The 18,078-nt window shown below is 32.7% G+C and overlaps 1 protein-coding gene across 3 annotated transcripts in view; it reads right to left on the reverse strand.

Annotated features, from left to right (window-relative positions):
• NIPBL (NIPBL cohesin loading factor) overlaps nt 1-18,078 on the reverse strand; it is a 204,324-nt gene that overhangs the window by 38,269 nt on the left and 147,977 nt on the right. For all 3 annotated transcript variants that reach the window (XM_070774754.1, XM_070774752.1, XM_070774753.1), the window contains 15 exons: nt 17,295-17,526; nt 16,306-16,457; nt 15,664-15,744; nt 15,121-15,221; nt 13,621-13,759; nt 10,744-10,826; nt 10,022-10,154; nt 8,886-9,029; nt 6,646-6,735; nt 5,585-5,799; nt 5,372-5,474; nt 4,655-4,753; nt 4,407-4,553; nt 2,369-2,503; nt 1,096-1,194 (listed from right to left, as the gene is read on the reverse strand). In XM_070774754.1, the coding sequence (XP_070630855.1) occupies nt 1,096-1,194; nt 2,369-2,503; nt 4,407-4,553; nt 4,655-4,753; nt 5,372-5,474; nt 5,585-5,799; nt 6,646-6,735; nt 8,886-9,029; nt 10,022-10,154; nt 10,744-10,826; nt 13,621-13,759; nt 15,121-15,221; nt 15,664-15,744; nt 16,306-16,457; nt 17,295-17,526 (1,953 nt within the window). The remainder of the gene's footprint in view (nt 1-1,095; nt 1,195-2,368; nt 2,504-4,406; nt 4,554-4,654; nt 4,754-5,371; nt 5,475-5,584; nt 5,800-6,645; nt 6,736-8,885; nt 9,030-10,021; nt 10,155-10,743; nt 10,827-13,620; nt 13,760-15,120; nt 15,222-15,663; nt 15,745-16,305; nt 16,458-17,294; nt 17,527-18,078) is intronic.

The raw sequence follows: 18,078 nt of genomic DNA on the forward strand, positions 1-18,078 counted from the left end.
TATAGTCTCAAGAATAAAAATGTTCAAAGTTCTAAATTAAAAAAATTATTTTCATACTTATGGACATAGGGAGAGGGGAGGAGAGGGTGAGATGTATGGAAAGAGTAACGTGGAAACTTACATTACCATGTGTAAAATAGATAGCCAATGGGAATTTGCTGTGTGACTCAGGAAACTAAAACAGGGGCTCTGTTTCAATCTAGAGGGTGGGATAGGGTGGGAGATGAGAGGGAGGTTCAAAAGGGAAGGGATATATGTATACCTATGGCAGATTCATGTTGAGGTTTGACAGAAAACAAAATTATGTAAAGCAATTATGCTTCAATGAAAAATAAAAGAAAAAAAAAAGTGTGGATTAAATGATTAGAACTCAAAAAAAATTATTTTCAAATAAACTATTTTTTTCAGTGAGCCAATAATCTACCATGTTAAAGAACTTTATTCCAAAAGTATATTAGAAGCCATTCAAAATATTCACTTAATGTATTAAAATTAAAAATGGTATTCTGAATGGTATATTGAATCACACACTATCAGGAAATCTGTAAGGTCTAAAACAATAAAAATGCAAATGTTTGCTTCTTATTTTCCTTCTAGGTAGAAAATTTAAAGACATTAGTAAAACAGAGATGATCATGTAATCCATAATATAAAAATTCTTAAGTCTAAAACATGAAAAGCATTCTGCGTCAAAAAAAATTATAGTTTATGTGTATAATAAAACATAATGAAATTAATTTTAACTCATGTATTCTGGAAAAAGTAGAAATTACAGTCTCATTTCAGGCTGCTATTCATGTGTTATTGTATCTTTTTATCTACTTCTCACTTCCCTTTCCATTTTCAATCACTGGAAGAGTCTGGAGAATTTTAATATCAGTGCTTAAGACAATGGATGCTAAAAAAAAGTGGGGATAGGTAGAAATACTACTCTCATCTTATTTGCATCCCTTGAGTTATCTCCAGAAACATATAATAAGGGAAGTATCAGAGGATAACCAAATATCTTGTTATTGTCTCTCCCTTTATAAGACAAGGCAGGCCTCAGTGAGGTTTGTACCCACAGGAATCACCCTTGTTTCAGTCCTTCCTTACCACATCAGTGATATTTAAAATCTTCCTTGTCATTGCTTCTTTGTCATTGTGTGGAGTTGGAGTAAACCAGAGTTTTTGGAATGTTTCATTTACTAATTTCTAGAAGAAAGAAAAATTTCAAACTAATAAGTACAATAAATGTGGCAAAATTCTTAATCCCAAATTCTCATTAAAGCCCAAAGCGAAAGTATATGTGTGTGTATATATATATACACAAACACACACACACACATATATATATATATAAAACCCTGAAATTTCTGGTATGACATCCTCAGTTTCAAAAAGATCAATTATAAAAATTATAAATTTTTTTCAGTTTGGCAAAGATTTTAAATGGGTTAATAATATGCCGATGCAGGAGATGTAAGAAAGACTTGGGTTTGATCCTTGGGTCAGGAAGATCCCCTGAAGGAGATCACTTCAGTATTCTTACCTGAAGAATCCCATGGACAGAGGAGCCTGGAGGGCTACAGTCCATAGGGTCACAAAGAGTCGGACACGACTGAAGCGACTTAACACAATACTATGTCTAGTATAGAACTTCTGGATATAATGCACTTAAATGCTTTTGATCAAACTAAAAAATACTTTTGCTGCTTTGGTAGAAGTTGTTAAAAAACTAAACAAAATCAAAACCCAAAAAAGAAATATAGGGACAATCACATATACATAGATTCACTAATGAACTCTAACTTTCAACAAAGTATTTACTAATTTAGAAAACCAAGCACATACCATTTGAAAATCAATTTAATTTGAAATAAATTTCCTATATACAATGTAATCTCTACAATGACATTAAATATTACAATTGCCAAATTGGTTTGATAAGATCAGATTTTATTAACTAATGCAGGACCTAGAAAAAAAATACCTAAACATGTCTTTTTCTTCAATTTATAGTCTATAATATTGACTTACTTGTGTAGATTTTATATATACATAATTAACAAAACTTATATATATAAAGCAAACATTTAAATTACTTGGGCTTTCCTGGTGGCTCAGCGGTAAAGAATCTGCCTGCACTGCAGGAGACAGAGGAGACTTGGATTCGATCCCCAGGTTGGGAAGATTCCCCCGGAGGAGGTCATGGCAACCCACTCCAGTATTCTTGCCTGGAGAATCCCATGGACTACAGAGGAGCCTGGTGGGCTACAGTCCATACAGTTGCAAAGAGCTGGACACAACTGAAGTGACTGAGCATGCACACACATGTAAAACATTAATGAAAAATGAATTTTTAAAGTAGTCAATGTTTTTAACTTACCTTAATGCCCTCTTCATCATTTACCCTGCGAATCATTTTTACACACATTTCTGTAATTTTTGGAAATGTCGGTTGTTCAATACAGATGTCTCTTAGAATCTTTATCACCCTTTTTCTGACACTGATACCAGTATCCTAGGAACAGAAAGATATTCTAAATGTCAGAAAAACTGAGATGCCAAGGTGTATGAAATTTGATAAAATAAAATTAGAAAATACCAAGAAACAGTATACATACATTTATTAACATGATATGCTATGCTATGCTAAGTCACCTCAGTCGTGTCCGACTCTGTGTGACCCCATAGATGGCAGCCCACCAGGCTTCCCCGTCCCTGGGATTCTCCAGGCAAGAACACTGGAGTGGGTTGCCATTTCCTTCTCCAATGCATGAAAGTGAAAAGTGAAAGTGAAGTCGCTCAGTCGTGTCCAACTCTTAGCGACCCCATGGACTGCAACCTACCAGGCTCCTCCATCCATGGGATTTTCCAGGCAAGAGTACTGGAGTGGGGTGCCATTACCTTCTCCGATTAACATGATAAACATGGTCCATATATATATTTTAAAACACATTTATATTAATCTTATTATAAATATGAGTTATTTTATTATGCTGTCTTTGCTTTTAAAATGTAATATCCAACATATGGAAAATATTAAATCGCACTGAACACAAGAGGAGCATATAAGCCTGCCAAAATTAAATGGAGTAACAAACATGAAACTTTGAGGATATTGTTTGGCACTTAAACAGCATATGAAGTATATATAACAAAAATGTTTAACAAATCTTTCAAACCAGTATCACTATTTTATAATTTATAGCAAATATAAGGAAAAAAGGAACAGATCAAAGGAAACAAAACCATGAAAAAATAACAAGACTGGCTTGCCTTTTTAAATCTCTCTGTCATGGTGGCATGTGTAAGAAAGAGTTAGAGAATACTCTAAATAAAATAGAGATGAAATATTGTGGTGGATACATGGGTGTTAACTGTACTATTTTTAACTTAACAGATTTTCATAACTAAATCATCTTTAAGTAAGAAGTACTGAATACCCATTGTGCAAAATTATCTCCATTTTGTAGTTTAGCAAACATGAAAATATTTTAGGATATATTGCTAAGGTAGATGCTGTCAGAGTTCATTATACCTGAAAATCCTGTTGTTTGTCCTTCACTCTTGAAAAGAGTAAGACATTAAAAGTGAAAAAATTCTTCTACTTTTTCCTTAAAATTCTTTGTTTCCATCAAGATTTTATGCTAGTTGGAGATGAAATTATCTGTAACTCTCAGTCCCAAAGTATTTAAATATTGGGCTAAAAGTGATAAATTCTTGTCAGTTTAAGAATACCGAAATCCTGTACCTAATGAATCTCTGTTGAGTTATAGAAAAAGTCAATAACCCTGCAGTGGGTGGTATGGAATTTCGACAGATATTTTGTAATGCCAATGTTTCCTTTCATTTCCAAGGAAATACTTCAGGGCCACAGAATTCAATGCCATAGAAGAAAAGAATATCTTAGAATAGCATTTCTTATGTTTGCTCTTAAAACTCAAATGACTTTATTTAGCTTGCAGGTATCTGAGTCTGTCATAATTCAGCTTTAAAGAAATATGCAAATACACATAATAACCAAAAATACTGTCAGACACCAAAATTCCATATATAGCTCTCACTGAAATAATTCTTCCTGTTTATATACATATATATTTATAATTACTCTAGAATCCTATCCAAAATACTTAACTGTGTCATGTAGCTCCTATCATTTACTCTTTGTATACCAGCATAATCAAAAACTAATAGTAACTGGTAAAGGGAATCCAATTTTTACCAAAGATGTGCTTTACAATATTAAGCAGCCCTCCTCTTGAAATACGTTCTTCTTTAGAAAGTTGCTACAGTTTATATATTAGGTTAGATAAAAATACAGAATTGATATCTACCTTTCTATCTTAACATTTTTAAAAAGTGATATTAGGAAGGCAAAATTATATTCATAAATTATAATAAAAGTGACAAAACAAGCATACCAATATTCTTTCAATCAGCATATCATAATACTGCTCAGCAAGCTGAGGTCGACAAAGGACAAATCGACCTAGTAATTCCACTGCTGCTTCTCTGACACTAGTGGAGTTATCCATTAATCGTCCATGAACTCCTCGCTGCATATCCAGCTGAAGAAAAATAAAGAAATTATAACTTATACTAAGTAGAGCTAATATTTTAATTTGAATATAAAAGTCACATAAAAAGAATAATTTGTGTTCCTCTTTACCCTTGCTAGAATACTGGGGTCTACAGCAACAACCTCAGATAAACACTTCATGGCTTTTGTTCGAACGGCAATTGCATTTTCACCAAGGACTCGAAGGATCTGCCAAGCAAATATTAACATTTTCATCAATTTTAGAACATATAGCTTTTTAACAAAACACAGAAAGAAAACATGCAAAAAAATATAGAAATATCGAATTTACTTTCCTTCAATTTTTATATATGTAAGTAAAAAGATCTGTTATCATACTGATCCAAAGTTTTCACTTAAAACATTAAGGTATGGTGTTTTATACTTTATGGCCTTTCCTTTCTTCTGTCATTCTCAATTAAACCTGTTTTTTATTGCTATGCTTCATTTGCAAGAAACTGTAGGCCCACTGAAAACTTTCTATGTCTAACTTTAATCAAGGATACTTAGTATCATTTAAATAATAATTCTGGTAACTGAATAATTTGTTTTTATAACATCAATCACTCTAACTATACCATCACTCTACCTGTACCATACAGATACATATCCACTTATCTGTAAAACAAGAATCAACAGGTAAAGGCATGCAGAACAAACATTTTAACAAATATGGAACAAAGAAACAAATGTTATTTTCATCATTTTTTAAAAATATCTGTTCTCAACAATGAACAGACATCACACACAAGTTTCCAGAATTAGAAAAATCAATATCACTGTATAAGAAATTCTTGTCCAGTTTACCTGTGTCAAATAAATATCAAAGCTCTGGGCAAACGGCCTCATAGAGGCCAAGTATCGAACAATCAAACAAGCATCATCATAGTCCACAGTATCAGAGTTCATTCTGCAACGAAAGGTCATTAAATTATAATTAATTAAATTTTTTTGTAAAGTAGGTAAATAGATATCAAAGAGACAACTGAAAACACTGGATCTTTTGTTTTTGGATCTTACTTTAATGTGCTGAACTGAGAAGGTGTGGTTTTGATAATGCTTCTAAGAAACTTCTTCCGGTTTTCAGCTCGATGCATAATTTGACCAGTTGTCTCAACTTCCTTTGCATGATGTGATCCTTCAGATGATTCTTCATCTTTTTGTGATTTCATTGCTTTTTCTGTTTCCAGTGTTGTATCACGGAACCACTGGGCAATATAGAATTTACGAGAAAACTGGAAAGAAATTTTGAAATTTTAAGACTTGAGTTTGATGAAATTAGTAACAAAATTTCCAACCTACTGACAAAGTGTTTACAATCAGAAACACAATTATCAAGGTTTACTTTAAAAAGAAGAGTTTAGAACACATGGATAAAATGCTGAAGGTAGAAGACTATAGTTACTTTCAAAATTTTACCTTATTTCTTCAAGAAATATACAACCAATTATTACTGAACTAAATTAACAATGAGGTACATGTATAATCTGTTCCTGAGTTTTTTCCCCTCCAGTTTATTGAGAAATAATTGACATACATCATTGTAGAGTCTGTTCCTTTCCACAAAGACTGAAAACCTATAGTAGTTGGCTGAAGAGCTTTAGCTATCTCCAACCTCTTTATTTTTATTTAATTCTCCAACTTCTGTAGATGCATATCCCATCAATTAAAAAAAATTAAAAGTGCCCCAATATAGTGTATAAATTTTACATACAAGCTTATTTTACTAATATTTGGATATATATTAAAAAAAAAAACAGAATTAAGGATATTTAAAATAGACATATAAAATTCTAATCATTTTATAAAAATTCACTTTTTATATGCTAATAGATTATCTCATACACTACCTGGGTCAATGATCTTTGTCTCAAAGATAAAACATTGCAAGATTTTGGATTACCCAAGTCACATAATATTAGGAAACAACAATATCTGTATCAGAATTTGACTACCACATATTTCTATTTCAAAAATTAATATTCCAATACTACTCTCCTCTTCATGACATTCTCAGTTTTCTTTCAGACCAAATTTGAAATAAACATGTGAACATTACAAAATTAGGAACAGAATCCTACCACCAGTGAAGGATCAGTCTCCGTGTTTTCATCCAAGTAATCAAGCAATGCTTTTTGTAATTGCTGTATTTCATCTTCCCCTCCTGAAACCTATAAAACAAATCAGGTCATAACACAAAGATATTACTAATATATTTTAATAAATCATCCACTCACAAACAGAAATCTGAGGGAAAAAATCTTATAAATGATAAAAAATGTATAGGTATAGTTAAGTAAAAGGAAGAAACAGAAGAACACTGTTTTTTGAAAAACATTATATACTGATAGCTCAGGTTACTTTTATGAATTACATGTTAACTTTTTATAAAGAAGCTCATAGGGAGCTGATTATTCATATAATTCATATAATTATTCATAATTATTAGAAAAATGTGTATGTAAATCTTCAGAGGTAGGAACCTACTAACACTGGTTTTCTATTTGGTAAGAGACACCTCCAAACTTCTAATCTAGTAAATGGAAACTGTTACCTGTATTATTATGTATTATGGGTATCTTTGAGATATTATTTAAAAAGAACATTCTGAAAGGGAAATATTTTTATTTGTAATTAATACAAAATACTTTACGTCATGTAGATCAAATATACAGTAGGTATATTTAAGCTGTTCATTTGATCTGGAAGCAGAAAGAGACCGAGTCTTTAGGTCCTGTCAAGAACAATGTTGTTGTTTAGTTGCTAAGTTGTGTCCAACTCTTTTGAGACCCCATGAACTGTAGCCTGTCAGGTTCCTTTGTTCATGGGATTTTTCAGGCAAGAATACTGGAGTGAGTTGCCATTTCTTTCTCCAGGGGATCTTCTAGACCTAGGGATCGAACCTGTGGCTCCTGCACTGGGTAGGGAGATATTTTACCACTGAGCTACCAGGGAAGCACTTTCAAGAACAATACAGAGCAGGAAATTAACTCTGAGTTGACATTCATGTCTATAGCTTATACTCTGGTTTTACCTGTGTGAAATGCCAAATATATGGTTTAGACTATATGTAAGCAGAAAACAAAGATAAGAATAACCTATGTTCTGAGAGTGTAGTGAAATGGATATATTCAGAATGGTTTTTATTTAGTTGCATCTGGGATATCGATTTTTCTTTTTTAAATTTTCAATTTTCAATTGGAGTATAGCTGATTAACAGTGTTGTGACAGGGTCAGGGAGACAGCAAAAGGACTCAGCCTACATATAAATGTATCCATTTCTGCCCAAACTACCCTTCCATACAGGCTGCCACATTAACACTGAGCAGAAGTTTCTATAGTACACAGTGGGACTTTGTTGGTTATCCATTTTAAATATAGTTGTGTATACCTGATTCAGTAATTCTAGGGAGAGTCCTGAGAATCTGCATTTCTAACAAGTTCCTAGGTGATATAAAAGTTGGTGCTGCTTGTCCAGGGAATCATATTTTGAAATTCAAGGGTAATGGGGACATCCTGTCTGCTCAAAATGGTTCAAAAGAAAATAAAAATGAATATACAGACACATATGTATGTATATTCTAAAAGAGAATAATAAAGCAAATGCTAACCACTAAAGAAATCTGGATGAAAGATTTGTGGGAGCTTTTTGTGCTATTCTTCAAACTCTTCTGTAAGTTAGAGGCATTTGTCACGGCCAGCATGGATATGGTTATGGACATTAAAAAAATAAAAAAGAGTATAAAGAAAATGAAAAAGGCTTTACATGGTTGGATTACAGATCATCTGGGCTACTTGGTGGCTGAGACGGTAAAGAATCCGCCTATAGTGTGGGAGACCTGGGTTCGATCCCTGGCTTAGGAAGATCCCCTGGAAGGGGGCATGGTAACCCACTCCAGTATTCGTGCCTGGAGAATCCCCATGGACAGAGCAGCCTGGCGGGCTACAGTCCATGGGGTCACAAAGAGTTGGATACAACTAAGTGACTGAGCCTACACATATCATTTACCTATCAATTTTCTTAAGTTATCTTAGTATTACTATCACCTCCTCCACAGTTTAAAATAAAAGTTAAACCAAATAGAAACTAGTATCATACATTCATAACAGAAGTTCACACACACAACTAAGAATTATATAAATCATTTGAAAGTTCCTGTTATACAGAATTCACTCTAAGGTATGTATTTGCTCTGTGGCACTTTCAGATGATTTTATTCTGAATCTACAAAATGAAATGCAACACTAACATAAGAATACCTTAAAAAGTTCTTAACTACTTATGACTTATCCCCATAATGTAAATTCTTTATCTCAATACCTGTTTTAAAATTCGTTCTATAGACCCTTGATCCATTTTGCTTGTAACAGCATCTTTCCTCAGTCGTGCAGCAACAGTTCCAAGGTAATCAAGGGATGCCACTCTTAAAGCCATCTCTGTTGACTTATTACTGAACTGATGAACCTGCATATGAAAAATAATTTTAACTTAATCAAGTTAAAATATTTTTAATAGCAATTTACATAAATTCCATATCTATGCTGTTTTACTTGAAATTTAAACATTTTTTTCCCGTCATATTGTCCCACAAAGTATTTACCCTTTAAAAATTTTTTGATATATATTTTTGGCCACATCTTGCAGCTTGCAGGATCTCAGTTCCCTGACCATTGACTAAACCTGGGCCATGGCAGTAAAAACCCAGAATACCAACTACTAGGCCACCACGGAACTCCCATTAATTGCCTTTTGAGTTTCCAGAATTTTAACATTTTCATTAAAAAGAAAAAAAAATTATAACTAAGTCTTCCTAAGAACACAGTCACTTTCTTTAAATGTAGGCTCAACTGTATAAAATGGGATTATAACCGACTAAGAACTTCTTAGGCTGGAATTTCAAAGTCTATAAAAAATATCTTGGCTTCAGAATAGTATTAATATATTTTCCAACTGACAGAAAGTAAGGCCCCCAAAGCTCTGTAACAACTACACGAGTCCAAATGCAGTTTAAAAATAAAAACCACAATAGCATTTCGTTGTATTTATTTCCCTAATACGGTATTACATGAGGACTAAAATGTGTCATGTTTTTAGAAGTACTCTTAAAGATGACAGAGCTCATATTCATCAGTTTCATGCTTTGAAATGAATTAACTATAATAACATGACTCTGTGTTGAGATGCTTTTAACTAATAATACTTTCAAATAAATAAAAGGAGTTTTTTAAAGCACTGTTATCTTATGTAATGAAATGAAAGCACCAAAAGTCACAACATTTCAAAATTTTATACAAGGTACCGACAGTATTATGTACAGTAATGCACATGCAAAAATAGAGATGCAATGGTCGTATTTCCTTACACATTTTTAAAGAATTCATCATCTGTGAATCAGAGTACATCCTCATTATGTTGTCTTCTAGTAATCTAATAATCTTTAAATGCTATACTCTTACCAACAGTCTCCCTAACAAACTAAGGAGTAGTTCAGCAGCTGGCCATTCAGGCTTATTGACTGTTGAAAGAAGGTCTTGAACAAAATTTTCAAATAGTGGTCTGTAATCTTCTTCACCTTGCTTACTACCACATCTGTTCAAAGATAAATAATGAAAAAGCTGTGAGTTTAGGTGACATGTTCACCAATATGACTGAAATTTTGTTAACTAAGTTTCTCAACTTGTATACCTAAACAAGGTGTAACAGAGCACATTAAATAAAATATGGTTTAAAATGAATCTATTTCTCAAATTTCATTTCCCCCCCTATTACAGGAAATTCATTTACTGACTAATATTAACATTACTTTCTGGCAAGCATAATACATTTTAAATAATGACCACTGTTCTTCTATGAGATTACTATAAATTCTTCTGAAAACTAAGTAAACCTCTATCCCTAAACTTTCCTATTCAACCAGAATGTCCGAAAATTCAATGAAAAATTAAAGAATTTCAATCTTGTACTTTATCTTCTAGAATTCAACACACAAGAAAGTTCATGAAACTTTAGATTTTATAATATTCCAACTGCCTCATTTTAAAGATAAGGATATCAGGAGTCAGGGAGATAAAGTCAGGTTTAGATTATGGAAGGAAGTTCGATTAATCTTTTACATAAAAGAAATGAACTATTCTCTCCATGGGGAAAATAAAAATCAGATTATGTTAACTTTACTCACTTTTTAAGGAAGATGGAAAGGAAGTTTTGGGCTGTTCGCATGGCTGTTTCATAAGAATTGGTAATGACAACATCTTGATCAACCTAGATTGAGAAAAATGAATGGATATACATATAAGAAATAACCAACAAATTATTTCAGTTGCTACTACCATGTTAATACTGACTATAAGGGCAATACAATTAAATACTAAAACTTTATGAACTTCCCTGGTGGTACAGTGGATAAGAATCTGCCTGTCAATGTAGGGGACACAGGTTCAATCCCTGATCTGGAAAGATCCCACATGCCACGGAGCCTGTGCACCACAAGTACAGAGCCGGCACCATAGAGGCCGGGAGTCACAATTACTGTGCCTATGAATCCCAACTACTGAAGCCAGCACACCCTTGAGCTTGTGCTCTGCAATAAGAGAAGACACCGCAACGAGAAACCTACGCACTGTGACTAGAGAGTAGCGAGCACTCTCACAACTACAGAGAACCTGCTCACAGCAATGAAGACCCAGCACAACCAAAAATAAAATAAATAATTTTTAAAAATACTAAAACTTTAACTATACTCTTATATGTAAGAGAAGATACAATTAGCATTTTTGTTGTTCAGTCCCTCAGTCATGTCTGACTCTGTGATTCCATGTAAGGCAGCACGCCAGTGTTGCATTTCCTTAACTAGCTCCTGGAGTTTGTTCAAACTTATGTCCACTGACTCAGTGATGCCATCCAACCATCTCATCCTGTCGTCCCCTTCTCCTCCTGCCTTCAATCTTTCCCAGCATTGGGGTCTTTTCCAATCAGTCAGCTCTCTGCATCAAGTGGCCAAAGTACTGGAGCTTCAGCTTCAGCACCTGTTCTTCCAATTAATATTCAGTGTTGATTTCCTTTAGGATTAGCTGGTTTGATCTCCCTGCAGTCCAAGGGACTCTCAAGAGTCTTCTCACAGTTTGAATGTATCAATTCTTTGAAGCTCAGACTTCTTTATGATCCAACTCTCACATCCATACACGACTACTGGAAAAACCATAGCTTTGACTAGACGCACCTTTGTTGGCAAAGTAGTGTCTCTGCTTTTTAATAGGCTGTCTAGGTTCGTCATAGCTTTTCTTCCAAGGATCAAGTGTCTTTTAATTTCATGGCTGCAGTCACCATCCACAGTGATTCTGGAGCCCAAGAAAATAAATTCTGTCATTGTTTCCATTGCTTCCCCACCTATTTGCCACGAAATGACAGGACGGGATGCCATGATCTTCATTTTTTGAATGGAGAATTTTAAGTCCGCTTTTTCACTCTCCTCTTTTCACCTTCATCAAGAGACTCTTTAGTTCCTCGTTGCTTTCTGCCATTAGGGTGGTGTCATCTGAGGTTATTGATATTTCTCCCAGTAATCTTGATACCACCTTGTGCTTCATCCAATATGCTTCATTCTTAACATATGTTAAGAATGAGAAACGTGTGTAACAAATGAAATACCAATGGTTGTTTATCATGATCTAGGTCAGAACAATATTGATCAAAAATACAAAAAGAATTTCAAAAAAATTTGCAGGTTCAAAGTTTATGAAATGCTGGAATATAATACTAAATAAAATTCAACTCCATCATTAGAAATTTAAAGATCAGTATATAGTTAATTCAAAGTTGTAGAAACCTGATACACAAATAAACATTAAAAAAACTCAGTAGTAACCAGAAGAATGAGAAATAAAACATGGTATCATTTTACACTAACCAGACTAGGCAAAAATCAAAAAGTATGAATGTAAACTAGAATATCACTTTAGAGCAAACTGACCAGTTTCATTAAGTTAAAAGTGCATGTAAATTATGATTTAATATTCTACTTCTAAGTATACCTAGAGAAACTTATGCTTCAAGTTGTGTGTCACATATGATGTATTTAACCCAAGTCAAAAAGAATCTAGCATTAGCTACACATATTAAAAACAATGGTGAGTGAAAAAATTTGCTGTAAATGTCATTATATCATTTATGTAAATTAAAACTTTATCAAATATGCAGATAAATAACTAAATGAAAGAAGATAAACATTCACAATGATAAGGAAAGACTATGAAAAGAGAACAAGGTTAGAAGAAGCGGAGAATAGGACCTCAACCTTTTTGATATTTGTTTTATACTTTGCACCTTTCTGATTATAATAAAGAAATAAAATTAAACCTCTTTCGAATTTTTTGGAGGTAAAACTATAGAACCTGGCAAAATGTTAAGTGTTGATGGGTAAAAGCTACAAAACCAAAAGCAAATCATAGCTGTAAGTTACTCAAATTGTTGTTGTTTAGTCTCTAAGTTGTATCTGACCCTTTTACGACCCCATGGACTGTAGGCTGCCAGGCTCATCTGTCCATGGAATTTCCCAAGCAAGAATACTGAGTGGGTTGCCGTTTCCTTCTCTAAGGGATCTTCTGAACTCAAGAATTGGCAGGTGAATTCTCTACTGTTGAGCCACCAGGGGAGCCCCCAAGTTACTCAATAGAGAAGGCATAAATTCATTTTCAGCATGAATTAAACATTAATTACATTAAAATTATTTGTTACATGTGACTATAGATACTGCATACTATAATATTCATTTTCAAATTCAGTATCTTACTTGAACCTTACAATTTGTAATAGTAGGCTTGTTAGGTATTATCATTCCCATTTTATAAAGAAACAAGATTAAAACAATTTGTATGTTTCATGAATGGTGTATACTAGAACTCAAGTCTCCTAAAACTTAGTCTAATGCTCGACAAGGATCTGAAAGCCCAGTCACAAAACCCTAATTAACACCTTCAGTTTTATAAGAATGGCAGAGAATACAGGTACTTCTTCCTACAAAAGCAAACAGTTCTAAAACTTACAAATGATTCCTTACTTTTTTATTTGAGTCCTCTTCTGAATTAGAGTCCTTCTCTGATGATGGTAAGTGTACTACACACTGAATTAGTTGTAAAACCAGTGCTGTAACCATCTGAATATACATAGGCTCTCCATCCATATCACTACTATTTAACCTTTAAAGGAGAAGAAAATATTTTAATCATACAGCATATGAAGAGAATTTCATTTTACATGTTACTTATGATCTGCAAGTTTCAGGATGCTTTATTTACCAAAATTTCTAGGTATTATCCTTAGTGCTTATAACAGTGACCTTAAGTTAATTATTTTGGGGAAGTTAGGAAAAATACCAACTAAATGTCTATGTATAGATCATTAAAATAATCACAGGAAAAATGCAGTATATAAAATTCTATACTTTATATGTACTGCAGATTGAAAACTGTAATGTAAAACATCTAATATTTTTCAAAGTGATTTTTAAAATGACAAGTCTTCAAGATTTCACAATGCCGAGGCATTCTGATATTTCTTTTATTATTAAAATCTGCTCCATAGTCAGTTCTTGATCATACGTTAAGAGTATGAGGTCTGTGACACAGAATGTAAAAAACCAGATTTTAAATCTTTTCGTTTAAAAGAGTATTCCTTTATATATTGGTAGCTTTTCTTCAGGTTTTAGTAGACAATAGATGTTAATCAAAACACAAGTGGTCCAAAAAAAGTAAGATAAAAACAATTATTTTATAGAAGACAACCTTCAAAGCAATCTAAATATAACCCTACATGCTAGGTCAACACATTTAATCACCCAGGAATATTATGATAGTCATGGAAATTATGATGATGATCTATGCCAACAAAGGCAATATTGCTAACAATAGTGGATAACATTTCTTACTCTGTGCTTAGTAATTTAAACTCATGTCTATTGTCTATATTGCCATTAGAGCAATTTTTCAGCTCTCTTAAAAAAATATTATATAATGACTTACTACTGTATAAAAGATTAAGTTCAAGTTCCTTAATAAGCCTTGTAAAATCCCTGAACTGCCTCTGACGCTTTGGAGCCGTATTTCCTACTGCTCTTCTCACAGACCAATGGTTCTTAAACAGGGATGACTCTGCCCTTCAGGGGACCTTTGCCCGTGTCTAGTGAAAATTTTGGTGATCATAATTGGAAAGCGTACATTTCTTTTGGTTATCTAGTAGGCGGGGGCCAAGGATGCTGCTAAGCATCTTACAATGTACAGGCCAGCACTGCAAAGTATTATCTGGCTCAATATGTCAATTATGCCAAGACTGAAATTCCCTGCCAAAGATTTTTATACTTGACAATCACTGAGCCTTTAAGTCTCTCAAGAGTGTATTGTTATTTCACACATTTAAGCTATTCTTCATGCTGTTCTGACACAGAACTGCCTTTTATTCGATGATTAAAACAAAAGTCAGAAATGATAAAGAATAAATATATGATGGCTACAGTATAATGGGGTTCTTCATCATAAACTTGGTGTTTGCTATAGTTAGTTACCTGAAGTTCCTTAAGCTCCTCTTGCTGGTAGGTAATCTTGCCAGTGAAGTAAAAATTTCTTCCAAAATTAACTGCCTATGTTTTTCGTATCTTGAGAATACCTATTTAGCAATTATAAGATTTCAACTTAAGTTATAATTATTCGAAAACAAACAAAAATGATACTATACTATGTGATAAAAACCTAATCTGCCATTTAGAATGAAAATGTTTTCAACAACTTCAACAGTAATGACTTAATTTACTCAACCTTTCTATCATTAATTGTAACATTCTTATAGAAGTCATAGTATACTAGTTTCATGCAGAGGAATATGGTATTTTAGGTATGGAAAGTAAGACAAGATTTAAATGATTTAAAATACCTGATTTTATTAAGAAATTATTAAATATTTTTAAATACTTAGAAGTGTTTAAAATCTAAGGCATAAAATAGCCCTCGTGGAAAACTCAAATCTGCATTAGTTTTTGCAAATTTGTATTGAACGATATCAATATTATTTTTCTGGGGGATAACTAAAAATGTGTAGTGATTATACTTACTGCAGTAACTAATTTAATGGCACACAATTGTAGTTCACTGACATTTTCCACAAAAAATGGTGTTATTCCCATTGAAGATACCTGCACAGACACAGAGAGTAACGATAGGATACATCTGTAATAGATTTCAGTAACATTCTACCTTACTAAATCCCAAAACACTAAAAAACTTACTGAAAAACAATGAGAGAGCATTTTCTTTTCCCTCATCAATCGACATCTAGTTTTCCCTTTGTTCCCTTTCATCCTCGAGAAAATTAGTACATACCTTCCTTCACAGATGCCATTCCTCTAATTACCAACTTTTAGACTGATAAATATCACAGGAATGCAAAAAAACAAAACATAATTCACTATTCTGGAAGAAATATCCTAACATATTTTAAAGGAAATAATAACTTTCAAATAATTTAGATTTTAGAATTTACACTACATTTACCTTTCTTCTGCCCCAAGTGGTTCTTTTTAAAACTTCCCTACACTTTTACTTCTTCCATTTAGATATAATATACTCAGAATGAAAAAAATTAATGTAGTGCTGGTATTATTATTGAGTGCTCAAGGTTAAACTGAACCCAATTAGGTCCTTTATCCTTAAATTATTTGATCTAGAAATATGGAAAATGATTGAAAAAAACTTACCTGAAGGATTGTTGTGTCTGTTAGAAGTTGTATTTCTAGTAGTTCTGATAAGCTGCTAACAATGTCACAAACTTTATTATAAAGCATTACTATTACTCTCTGCTTATGGGTAGAACATTTAGCCCGTTTTGCCTTTGAACTTAGTAAGCCTCCTAAAATGAAAAAAAAATCAAAACAAGGCTTATGTCAACTTTTAATAATCTGTTATAGCAATGAAACTGCTTCCTGAATTAAAAGAACACATCTTTTTTTTCTTCCCTATATAAAAATATAACTTGGCAAACAAAGCTATTTATTTATTGAAGAGAAAATTATTCTCTACGGAATACTCAGAAAGTCAACACTGTTAGAACAGATTTTCAATGGCTATTAAATTCTTGTATCTTAAGTATAAATTTATTTCATTTTTTTTTTCCATTGACTGGAGCAGGATAGTAAGATGATATTCCCCTTAAATCAACTTGCAATAATTAAACTACAGATAATTAATTTAGGATATTCATGATTCAAGTTTGCCCTCCTCTCTTCAAATGTAAACATGTTAATATACTTGACTCATTTGTAAAGATTATCAGTAAGAGAAAGAATATACATTTTTTAATTAATTTATTTTTTATTGAAGGATAACTGCTAAGAATATACATTTTTAATCAACCCATTTTGTAGATAATATTTTAGGCAAAATTAGGGTGAAGTGCTAAATAGAACCAGAAGTGAATATTAACATTATCTAAGATTGCCAGATAAGTAAAATTACTTGTTATTATATGTAAACAGTTGCTAAAGAAATTATAACTGAACAAGTACCAGACTGAAAAATTTCTATATTCCAGTCAAATGAAGGGCAGTGTTTATTACAATTTTATAATCTAGTAATTTTGGTGCCATTTGAAGTCACTGCATTCTGACCCATCCAACATGGCAAAATTATATTACAGGTAATTTTGATATTAAACTAAAAAATTATCAGTATAAAAGGGCAAACCAACCTCCATGAGGATCTAATCTGTAAACAGGATCATACTGAGGATAAAGTGTATTCTGCAAATGAAATTTAGTGTACTGTATAACTCTTTCGATTACATCCTCAATATATACAGCTTTTGGCATGTTAGGGGATGTCATGATGTTTATAGTTGTAAGACAGGCATCTGCTGATTTTGTCACTCTCTCCATAATAAGGTCTCTCCATAACCTTTCTTCTTCTTCAGTATCATTATTCTGTAAAACAACACACTGTTAATGAAACTGAAATAAACACATTTATAGGTTAAAATATTTTTTAAATATTATAATATATTTGACCTTCCCTGTAAAACTCTGTGTCGGGAAGATTCCCTAGAGTAGGAAATGGCAACCCACTTCAATATTCTTGCCTGGAAAATGCCATGGGGTTGCAGAGTCGGACATAACTGAGTGACTGAGCACGCACGGTGGAAAACTTGGTAAGAGTTTTGATGTGTGTCTATTTAAAGAATATCAGGAATGAAGTACAAATACTTATATTATGTTAGGTATGATTTTTGTGTTAATGTTTTGAAACATAATGTACTCTACTTTCTAATTTCACCATTAAGTGACATCCTAATAACAAAGTTTTAGTTATGTTTATCTTCTGTGATAGACTTATTTTAAAAGTAAGTAAAATGTTACTGACTCAATCATTTCTAATATCTATTTTTCAACAACACTGTATTTTTGAAACTGAGATTAAAAAGTGGTGACTATGCAGACTACTAAAAACATATTTTATTTTCTAAAATAGATAACTCA

This window comes from Bos indicus, chromosome 20 (assembly GCF_029378745.1).
Source record: "Bos indicus isolate NIAB-ARS_2022 breed Sahiwal x Tharparkar chromosome 20, NIAB-ARS_B.indTharparkar_mat_pri_1.0, whole genome shotgun sequence".
In the NCBI taxonomy this organism is placed as follows: Eukaryota; Metazoa; Chordata; class Mammalia; order Artiodactyla; family Bovidae; genus Bos; species Bos indicus.